Source organism: Prionailurus bengalensis, chromosome B1 (genome assembly GCF_016509475.1).
Source record: "Prionailurus bengalensis isolate Pbe53 chromosome B1, Fcat_Pben_1.1_paternal_pri, whole genome shotgun sequence".
Classification (NCBI taxonomy): Eukaryota; Metazoa; Chordata; class Mammalia; order Carnivora; family Felidae; genus Prionailurus; species Prionailurus bengalensis.
Genome location: NC_057344.1, coordinates 76,876,289 through 76,888,621, shown reverse-complemented (window position 1 = coordinate 76,888,621; position 12,333 = coordinate 76,876,289). Strand labels below are relative to the sequence as shown.

General features: G+C 33.3%; 1 protein-coding gene across 8 annotated transcripts in view; it reads right to left on the bottom strand.

Annotated features, from left to right (window-relative positions):
- LRBA (LPS responsive beige-like anchor protein) overlaps positions 1-12,333 on the bottom strand; it is a 786,930-nt gene that overhangs the window by 554,925 nt on the left and 219,672 nt on the right. For all 8 annotated transcript variants that reach the window (XM_043567604.1, XM_043567611.1, XM_043567619.1 and 5 more), the window contains exon 31: positions 8,177-8,310. In XM_043567604.1, the coding sequence (XP_043423539.1) occupies positions 8,177-8,310 (134 nt within the window). The remainder of the gene's footprint in view (positions 1-8,176; positions 8,311-12,333) is intronic.

Below are 12,333 nucleotides of genomic sequence, written 5' to 3'. Positions count from 1 at the left end.
AAATAATGCAAGGGGTCATCATTGGTACTGTGACAAATCAAAATTGTAAACCATATGATGAGTACCAAGTGATGTATGTAACTGTTGAGTCACTATAATGTACACCTGAAACTATTAACTATAGTGGAATTAAAGACAGACAAAATTGTGTGCCATGTGATTAGATTCTTTTCTTCTCCACCTGTTCCATAATATTCCTACCAAAGAAATATATCATAATCTGCTTCTAATAATGAGTATATATCAGACCAATCAAAATTCAAGGACATTCATTTGAATCATTCCCAGCTCTTAACCATAATAAATAGTGTTTCGTATTTGTTTACATAAATCTATGTGCACTCCTTGATTTTTTGGAGGTAACTTCCTAGAAGTCAATAAACATACACTTTATTTATTTACTTACTTACTTATTTATTTATTTGAGAATGCAAGGATGCCAGGGAGAAGGGCAGAGGGAGGGAGGGAGGGAGGGAGAGAGAAAGAGAGAGAGAGAGAGAGAGAGAGAGAGAGAGAGAGAGAATGAATCACAAACAGGCTCCACGCTCAGCACAGAGCCCGATGCAGGGCTCAATCCCATGACCTGAGATTGTGACCTGAGCCAAAATTAAGAGTTGAATGCACAATGAACTGGACCACCCTGGAGCCCCAAACATACACTTTAAATATTGATACATACTGCAAATTGCTCTAAATAAAGAATAAGCCATTTACACTTCTTTGACTACTAGCAAAATTCTATGTATTTTCCTAATTTACTGGAAACCAAACAGGGAACAACTACTACTCTGATCTTTTGAGCAGTTTTGTTAGAATCTTTCTTCTTCATAATTTGTAATTATTATATATAATTAATTGAGATTGTATCATTCATTACAAATACTTCTTAAGTTTGCAGTGGCTGTTGTCATGCAGAATTCTAGACTGTTCCCTTTAAACCATTTTACCAGTATGATACAGAAAATAGAAATACCACCGAATTTTTAACATGATTGTTAGGATGTTTAAATTAAAAAATGTAAAGCACCTAAGATAAAGCAGATTGGCCAATGTTACTTTCCCACATTTCTGCAAAGCACTACAGAAGAAAAGTCGAGTGCTCTTCTGAGTGACTCTACTATCTATTCATGATTCCTGCTATTCATTTTGCATCAAGCCTTCTATTTACACATTACTTACCTATTACATTCTGGTAATAAATATAAAAGTTCTTCCACTCTCCTCAGCCTGAAATCCATTTCTCTTCCTGCTTTCAAAAAGAAATGCTAGGTCATTCAAGACCATAGCCTTTCTCTTCCTCATCTAAAGGAACCCACTAACCTCTCAAGTTCTCAGCCATCAATCTCTCCTATAACTCCCAAACCAATTTCTTTAGATACCATGTTCTACACTAGCAGAAAACACTTCCTCGCCAGCCACCTACAACCTAACCATTCTCAAAGTGAACTCTAGCTCTATTAGTATTAGGCCAGTTTCCCTGATAATAACTACCCTTCAGGGGTTATTATATGATTGAAATGTTTAGAGGAAGCAGTAATGGCTCTGCCACTTACCAGCAGTGGGACATTGGGCAAAGTTACTTAAGCTGTCTGCTTTATTTTCCTGATCTATAAAATGAGCAGTAATACCTATATTTCACAGAATTATTTTGCACCTGGACATAATAAATACACAATGGTACTTTCCTACCTGCTACTCTATGACTATCTTTAAAGTATTTAAAGTTATCATGTTTCCTTTAGTCTGTACTTCAGACTGAAAACACACCCAAATTATTCAATGATTATTCATGTGACATTAAATATAGGTAACTTAAATGAGATGAAGCTTATAAAGTGCCTTTTAAAAATTTCACTCTAAAAGTCTAGAAGCTATGAAGCAAAGAATCAATCCTGGATTTAACTGTTATAAAAAGTAGATTTCCAACAATTTCATTTATCACATCAATATAAAACAAAACACAGTCATAGACATTAGTAAATAAGGCCACTGTATTTTAATGAAAATGCTTTCATTAAAAACCCAACCTAGGTAGCTTTAGTCAGTTAAGCATCCCACTCTTGGCTTTCGGCTCGGGTCATAATCTCACGGTTTGTGGGTTCAAGCCCTGTGTCAGGCTCTGCATAGGCAGTGCAGAACCTGCTTGAAATTCTCTCTCTCCCTCTCTCTCTGCCCCTCTCCCACTTGCTCACTCTTTCTCTCTCTCTCAAAATACATAAATAAACTTAAAAAAAAAAAAACCTGTATTGCCACACAACACTCCCACAATTTCCTCAGGCTCACTTCATTTATATCTGGGCATTTTGATTCAACATACATTCTAAGTAAAGCAAATACCTAATTATGAGTATAAATAAACAGTCAGCCTATAACCGGCAAGTATCTGGGACAGCTTGACCTTCTTTAAAATATGCTTGGTCTTCAGGCAGATCTAGTTCAATAATCAGCAGTTCTGATTACCAACACTCAGCCAGAGATTCAAAAATCTGGACTGTCTGGGGCAACTGGGTGGCTCAATGGGTTAAGCATCCAACTCTTGATTATGACTCAGGTCATGATCGCATGGTTCCTGAGATCAAGCCCCGTGTTAGGCTCCATGCTGAGCCTGGGTTTCTCCCTCTCATTCTCTCTCCCCACCTCTCCCACTAGGCTTTCTCTCTTTCTCCCAAAAATAAATACATAAACAAACAAACATTTAAAAAAAAAAGAAATCTGGACTGTTAGATCCCACCTCCCCTTCCCCACAGACTTGATTCCTTTGGGGGAGAACACTGGCAATCTTAGACAATTAACCTTTGGATAACTACTGAGCCTCCCTCTTAGAGTAAGACTATTCCTAAAGATGAAGCTGTGAATCTCTCCTTTCCATAACACATTCCCTCCCCATTTCCTTGAAAATCAGAGTTGACTTTTCTTTTCACTGGGATTTGTAATTATTGGAGTCTTCTCTCCTCCTCACCATCCTGCTCAATTGAGAGCTAATTGTACATAAAAATTGTTAACAAACTGAGTGGAATCTATCCTAATGCATACGATTAATTTTAAAATGAAATTAAAATACAGATTTCACCATAATAACAACTTTTTTTTTAGTACATTTGGCAATTCCCACTTCACAATCAAAAGTTTTCCATTTTCTAGTTTCTTTTTTTTTTTTTTTTTTTACAAAACTTCAAACTAGAAGGCAAAAAAGGGGAAGTTGAAAAGACTCTTTCACTGTTCAGTACCTGGCATTTCTGAGACTCAGGTCCAATCCTTCTATTTCTATACAACACTCAATGAAGTACTTCAGAGATAATGACACCTCCAATTCTCTAAATTCTTGACAGCAATATATGATCACTGAATCATAACTGGCCACTGACTTTCATAACTGGTGATAATTTCAGAGTTTTATTTTTTTAATTGCTGGTAGTTTTTAAAGACCATGTTTATTTAGAATATGTCAGATATTTTCTCTGAAAGAACTATTAGTAGTTTTTCTTGAACTTTTCTGAAACTGAAAAAAAGGAACACATCAAGTCCCATTTATTTAAAAGGAAAAACAAATAATAAAGCTCAAGAAAACGTTTGCATGAAGCTCTAGGTAGTAGTTATAAAACAAAAATAGCTTTTACTGTGCTAATTGACTCTAATTGTAATCAGCTGAAATGCATATCAAAAGCTTTAAGAAGACAAAAAGCAATGATGGTTCTAAATAAAACAATAACAAAAATGCTTTCCTGACAGTACCCTAGAAATGATGTCAATTTTCAAACCTAAAAGACACTAGAGCAGAAGGAGATTGTACAAAATGGTCTTTTTCAATAATCAGAGAACACTTTACTAACAAAGATAAAAGGGTGAGGGGATGGGTTAAATATAGGATGGGGATTAAGGAGTAACTAGGTGTTTTCTGGAATCACTAAATTGTACACCTGAAGCCAATATTATACAGTGTTATTAACTAACTAAAATTTAAATAAAAACTTTAGAAAAATCAACTATCAATAATTATAGGAGGAAAACACCACATGAAAAAAATAAATAAATCAGCAATTTCATAAGGATTGTCCTTCATTTCTCCCAGAGGGGAAAAAAATGTAATTTCCAAATCATTCTGCATGCTTTAAATCCTAAATCTGCAGATAAAATCATAAATGTATGACTAATTTATTATTTTTAAATTAACATTAAATATTTTCAATAGACAATCACGCATATGTCAGTGAAGAAGCTACTTTGAACATGTGGAACGATACAGACTTATCTTTTCCTTATCCTTGCACTGATAAACTGGCTCCTTCAAACTGACAATTTTCCAGACATTCAAAAGAACAAAAAGGAAAATGCAAATACATCATCTGTCTAGGATCCATCCAGGGAATAGCCAACTGTTTATTCAAGGTCCCTAAGGGTCTAAATAAATAATGTCCTTTACAATAACATATCATTAAAACAAATGCCAATATTTAAACCCTAAACACTGTATTTTTTAATTTCCCTCCCTCTTCCTTTCTCCTCCTCTCTCTCTCCTCATCCATTCTGGGCCAGTTGCAGGAGGAACAGTCTATATGCCCAGTGGAAACTCTTTATTAAATAATAGAAATTTGTATTGATTAGTAAATATAAGCCTCTTGGGTCAAATTTCATATAAAGCAAAGAATCAAATACTTTTCTTCTACATTTAAAAAAATGCCAATTAATAATGTGCATGGCTGGTAACAGCCATAATAAACAGAACAGAGCCTAATATTCTAATGAGGTGTATAATTATCATACTTTGCAAACTAGTAAACATGCAGCATATAAATTACTGAAAACCAGTCTATTTAGTTCCTTTACTGGGTTAGCTTCACTTTTGTTTTGTTCATTTATGCTTTGCATCATGGAAGGATAAATACCTTAGCATATCTGAAAAAAGAGTAATGGCATGTTACCACATAATGTACTGTGGGCAATTAAACCTGTACTGATAAGTAAATTTAAATTTTCCCTATTTTGATAGATTTACTGAAACTGTTTTCTCTTTTAGCTTTCTTTGAAAATATGCATACACAAAAAAAAGAAAGAAAATATGCATACACAAAGGGTATACCTTGTTCTCTGATGAATATCTTTTACCAGTTATTAAGAGTGATTTTCCATTGTTGTTAATAGACTATACTTTTTTGCTAATAAAATACTACAGAAGCTAAGGAATATTATTCAAGCTAGAATCTGACATTTGTGTGATAAAATTTCATAGTTTTAATAATGTACACTATTTAAAATGTAAATGTACACATCTAAAAAATTTTTTTGCAAAAATTATAGATTTGGGTGATTTTTTAAGTATAGGTGACACAATGCTACATTAGTTTCAGGTATACAACACAGTGATTCCACCATTCTATACATTACACTATGCTTACCACAAGTGTAATTACCACCTGTCACCACACAATGCTATTATAATATCAATGACTATGTATTTCCTATGCTGTATGATTTATTCATTCCGTAACTGGAAGCCTGTATCTCCCACTCCCCTTCACCCATTTCACCCATTCCCCCCACCCTTCTCCTCTAACAATCGCCAGTTTGTTCTCTGTATTTATGGGTCTGTTTCTGCTTTTTTGTTTTTGTTTTGTTTTTTAGTTGATGATGATAATATGGCAGAAGAATCTTTGACTTCACTTTAAGCTGGCAAGCTCTAATTCTTTTTCTGGGATCCAAGTGTATCTAATCCTAGTTTCTCTTTAATTGTGCCACATGTAAATTTAAGAAATCCCATTCTGATACCAAAATTTCAAAATAGTTTAAATGTTTCTGCTATAAAAGTCCTGTTTTATGTTTTATATTTACATGGTTTCTTCCAAGGAAAGTCCCCCCCCCCTTTTTTTTTTGCTATTGTACTATGTATTTTCAAGTGTATTTTTTACTAACCAATAATCTATTAATGAATTTGAGCAGTTCATTTTTTGTTGCTGACTCACTGTGAAACTTAGAACTGAAGTCATCCCAAGGCACAAAGGTTTAAGATCCACAGGGACATATATTTATTGTATCTTCATACAAAGAAATACAAGATCAAACTAAGACTAATACATAACTTACCCAGATCTACAAGAATAAATTGCCCAGCTCAGCATGCAATTACAACTATCAATTCATCCACAAATCACTTTTTCCAAATAATGCTTGAACCAGGAGGAGGAAAATAAATGCATATCGCCTATTTTTTTTAATTGCAAATAACTTAAATCAAGAGATCTACTAAAAAGAACACAAAAATCTCTCAGTTAAAAATACTGACAGCAAAGAGATAAATATTTGTGTGGTCTGGATTCCAAGTGAAAAAAGAACAGGGTACATGGGCTGGTGGCAGTAAACAAAAGTATGTAAAGTGAGACCGTAGGAGAGTAAGTACAGTGACTGAAAACACTACACTGAGTTAGATTTCCCTTATCAAGGTAGTAATGTTCATGTCAGCAATTAAGAGAATGGAATAGAAATACCAATCTAAACTGGAGACACCAAATAACAATGACAAGAAGAGCACAGTGAAAGAGGAAAGGAACAGTCAGATATGAAAAACAGATGATGAAAACAAAGACCATCAACACAAAGATTTGGAATGACTTGGAGAGGAATTTTTTTTTAATCCAAGGGTTTTAAGAAGAAAAAGGAAAGAACTAACAATTATAGCACAAAATGGGAAAACCTGGGAACTATATGAGAAACATCACCACTGAAAATTATACAAGATTTAAATAATGGGGGAAAAGAGTACATTATGAGCTGGATATAGGGTTTTGTGGGGGTTTGCCAAAATTATAATAGTCTTAAAAATAGCAAATTATTTTGTAATTCTGGATATGGCTCTTCAGGGTGAGTTTCTATTATAATGGATTTACTCGAAAAATTACAATGTTTCAGAAATAAATCTATCATACTGTTTTATATCCAATACTGCCCATTTATCTCAGCTGTCTCTTATCTCTTCTAAAGACTGCATGATTTAAATTTTGAAAAATATATTTAAGACAAATCACAGGATCTTACTTACTTTGTCCCATAAACTGAAGTAAAAGAGCAATGTACTCAAAATAAGATGAAAATATTTTACTCAGTGTACAGTGAACCTCTAAAACTTAAAACATTTGCTCAGGGAAGTTACTAGAAATTCACTATAACTGAGTTTAAAAGATGGCATACAGTTTCATAGATATTAGTGACTTCTGCCTTTTTCCCAACTGAGGCAGATCTAGAAAAATCACAGTTGATTTTTTTAAGGGTTTTGGATGGGGGTGAAAGAACAGAAATTAGCATCCAACCCAACATAGATTACCAAATTGTTTCTCTTCCAAAGAAAAACAAAAGCATCAGAGTATAATGGAGCAACAGGAAAAGAAAAATCTGGTAGAGTTCTACTTATTTTCTTTCATATTTTTTCACTAAAACAATGAAGAAATATTATAACAATGTACCACACTACTGCAAGATGTCAAAAACAGGGAATAAGGAGGGAATGGCATTGAGGTGGTGTATAGAACTCTGTACTTAACCACTCAATTTTTATGTAACCTAAAACTAATCTAAAAAATAAGGTCTAAATGTTGTTGTTGTTGTTGTTGTTGTTGTTGTTGTTTTTAATTTTTAGTAAAACAAAAGATAAGGCAGGACAAAATTCGGTACCACTACTGCAGATTTTAGTTCCAGGTGGAAAATTCTTATCAATAACTATTTTTTTCCTAAGTATAAACATAATACAGAATTACTGATAAAATTCTGAAAAAGATACTAACATTAAACTTAAAACATCAAAATTGCCAGTAGTTCAACTACATGGAAATAATCTAGTAGTTTCAGCATACATTGCCTAGCTTTTTTTTCACATATAAAAGATAAATACTTCACATAGCTACGATTACATGGTATATAAAGTATTGCACATATTTTTCTACTTAACCAACTGTGAACATTTCCTCTTATCACTAAACATTAAGAAAAATTATTATGTTTAAGTGGAGAAAATATTGAAATACTTGATGTAATTTATTTGATACTACTCAAATTTACTTAGAAAATTATGAAACAATCAACAGTATAATATGAAAGCATAAAGATTTACAACATGCCTAACCAAATATCTTAACTTTGCAAAAATGGAATCTAAAAACTTATTTGCTCAAATCACTAATAACTAACTCACCAGGTGATTCTCCTCCTACATCTGAAGCTTGGGGTGAATCTACTGAAGAAACCACACTGACTGCATTGGTAGGGAGACTCGTATTAAGTACAGAAGGTAAGACTGATGATTTTTTTGTTGCAATGATGACACTTCTGTAATAAAGTAAATAGATTTTAAAATACGAAACATCACTCAAGTTAATTACATTAATTTCAAAATAGAAAACAAACTTCTTTTTTTAACTTATTGATTTATATTTTGATGTACAATTTAGAATATTCTCTCAGAAAGAAATCTCTCCAATTTTGGCATATTTATTTGCATTTCAATTTTTTAGAATGAAGACAATATTCTATGGAAATACAATAATCCATTACATTCATAGAACTTACAATTACTATACAATATTCTTTAAATTTATGATCATCTTTAATTACCCAACTTAAATAAAAAATAACCACAGGTATATAAAAAAGGAATTTTGGCACTCAAGTGGAAAAGTAATTAACTTTTTCTTAACCTCAGAATTGAAGCAGAAAACTCAACATGTTTCTACATGGATTTTAAAGCACCACTAATCTGAAATCATAAAACCTTAGAAATCTTAAAGGTAAAAAAAATGCAGATATAAGTAATTTTTAAAACCTACATAATCAAGTTTCTCTTTTTAACCCCCAAAGACTATCTTTTGACAATATTATATGGAAAAAAAACAATGCATAGGTATAAAAGCTAGATGCAAAAAATTCCAAATAATCAAATTCATTTTGTCTATTATTCAAAAACAGGTATTTATATACACCAATTTCAATTAAAGTGTAATACTTTATACCCAAATAGTAACTAAAAGACCTTATTAGGCATAACTAAAAGGCATTTTTAATTGAAGTTAGCTCCATAAACATGCAAAAACCCAGTTAATGAGGTAAAGAGGACAGCTGATATATAATGCACTCCCACAGCAGTGCTTACTTTTAATTACCTGGTGTTAACCATAAGCCTAAAGTCTTCAACATTCAATTTATTTAATCACATCTTTTGTTGACAATATTGTAACTGCAAGCTTCAAGTATTCCCTTAACAGCTTTAAAGTATTCAGTTTCTAAATAAAGTTACTTAGATACTTGATCCCAATAAATGTATTCAAAAGTGGAAATTATGTAATTCCAGTAACTCAAAAATACATTTTGTTTTTGTTGTTATACCAAAGAGAGATAATGCAACGCGAAATAGGTTCTGTTTTACTTCAATGCCTATCATGTGATGGCAAACAGTGTTGCCAATTAAATCAAGTTCTCTTGTGTTAGGCATGGTTTATTCAATGTACTTGGGGGTAGCCGGTGTCACATCATTATAAGGGTGACTGCCAATGTTAACTATACACTAAAAAATAGAAGCAACAGCCACCTGAGCCCTCAATCCAAAATGGTGTGCTTAAATCATAGTAGCTTATATCAGATGAAGACTATTGACTTTAGGGGAGTAGATATGACCGTGTGTGTGCGTGTGCACACACGGGGAACACTCAAAACAATACAAAAAATAATTTATATATTTCCTACTCGAGGCAGAAATTCATAAACCTATTGTTTAAGAAAATCTCTAGCTGCATTCCCTAGCAACCTATTTTGGAGTGAGGAGTACTATACAGAATTTACTTTCACATTTCTTCCCAAAAGAAAGAACTGGCAAGACCTAGATCACTCATATATGTAAGCACTGAAATGAGCAACAGAAAATAGTATTGAGAAAGCTGAAATTGTTTTTTCCATAACTGAAATTTAAGACATAATAAAACTACCCTTTGTACCAGCAATTCCACTCTTAGGAATTTCCTCAAGATAACTTCATGCCCACAAAAAATGTGTACAATAATGTTTAAGAGGCCTTATTTAATAGCCAAAAACCAGAAACAGCTCAGAATTCTTTCAAAATAGAAATGAGTAAGTGATAAGCTTATATACGAAAAGATCCTCAGCAATTAAAAGAAACTACTAATACAGGTAACATAGGTGAATCTCAAAAGCATTATGGTGAGTGAAGAAAGCCTCATACATAACACAAATTTTGTATTTCCTTTCACATGAAGTTCTAGAAAAGGCAAAACTAATCTATGGTAGGAAGGAATCAGAAGAGTAACTGCCATCTAGGGGATGGGGACCGTCATTGGCTGGGAATGTGCATGAAGGAACTTCCAAGACTGATGATGTCTTGATTGAGGACTTGGGTCACACAGGTGTACACATCTGTCAAAATTCATCAAATGATACACATTAAGGTCTGTGCCTTCCAATGCATGTACATTTTACCTTAAAAAACTGTACTGATCTCTAGTTTAAGATCTGCATGGTTAAATGTTTATGAAGTGAACTGATGTCTGCTGAAACACATAAAAAAATAAGATGGAGAGAGGAATGTATATAGGGAGAATTACATGATGAAGTAAATAGAGTGATGGAGTCTATGGATGTTCACTGTACAATTCTTCTGTATATTTGAACATTTTCGCAATAAAATGTTGGAAAACTAGTAACAGAAAAAAATCTACTACAGATGTTCGTTCCTTAGTATGTACAATCTCTGTCCAAGATGGCATGGTTAGTTAAAGGTAACAAAAAACTTGATCTCATTTTTTTTTTTTAAAGTAGGCTTCACACCCAGCGTGGAACCCAGCACAGGGCTTGAACTCACAACCCTGAGAACAAGACCTGAGCTGAGATCAAGCTGGATACTTAACCAACTGAGCCACCCAGGAACCCCTTGATCTCATTTCTAATCCTTTAACCTATTACCATTAATAATTCTTTCAATCATGTATAATATTTATTCTTTACTACAGCTCAGTAGATATTTATTTTCTAAGATCTGTCTCATATTCTCACCCCTAATACATCTGAAGTATGGCTGCCTACATGAGTTTACATTTAATCCAGCATTCCTTACAAATTTCTGCAATATGCTCTTATGATTCCTGAGCATGTATGTTATTTCACAATTCCAACCCTTTGAATATACTATTCCTCAGCCAAGCAGCCTTCCTTTTATCCCTGCTTGCTAGGAAACTTTTCCTTCTGACCTTTCAAACCTTGTTTAAAGGTAAGCCTCCCCAAGGGTGCCAGGATGACTTAGTCAGTTAAGCTTCCCACTTTGGCTCAAATATCTAATGGTTCATGAATTCGAGCCCCACGTCGGGCTCTGTGCTGACAGCTCAGAGCCTGGAGCCTACTTCAGATTCTGTGTCTCCCACTCCCTCTGCTACCCCTCCCCTATTCGTGCTTTGTTTCTCTCCCCCTCTTTCTCTCTCTCAAAAATAAATAAACATTAAAAAAAATTTTTTTAAAGGTAAGCCTCCCCAGAGTCTCCAAGTCAACATTCATAATGCACTATTCTTTGTGTTATATAAACTATATAACACTATTCTGTTATATAAATTTATAAATCATTAATAGCTATGAATTAAACCGATGATATGCCAAGAATTACTACTAAATTCTCCAAATAACCCTTACATTTTACTTCCACTTTAAAAATTAAAATAGTAAAGCTCAGACAGGTAAAATAACTTGCCAACATAAATGCCCTACAATTCCAAGTTCGCCCAAACAAGAGCTTTTATTTGAACTGTTTTCTCATATTGACCTTTTTCTTAAGTTTCATTGAGATATATGTAATTCACATATTACACAATTTAAGTGTAAAGTTAAATGGTTTTTAGTATGTTCACAGAGTGTGCAACCATTACCACAATCATTTTAATATTTAAGCACAATTCTATAGTATAATCATCTACAAGCAATGGTAGTAAGGATTTCCAAGATATAAAATTATGCATGTATTACTACCAAAATAAAATATCTATGTGCTCACAAATGGAAAAAGTTTTCCTTTCTTTAGCCCACTTAGTACGGTACTAAGTGGGAAATAAACTGAATCCATTTCCAAAATTTTTGATTCAAACCATTTCTGAGGAAGCAAAATAATGATGCTTCAGCTTTGGGCCACATAAAACCTAAGAAAATTCCAAGTCATAATAATTGAAAGGACAAAAAGCAGTCAGCAGACTTCAGGATATTTTCCTTTCCTTTACTATTTTCATTATCACAAAGTTTCCATCCACATTGAAGGACTAAAATCTCCAGTAGAGGTGATCTTTAAGCCCTCATATTTATCATGCA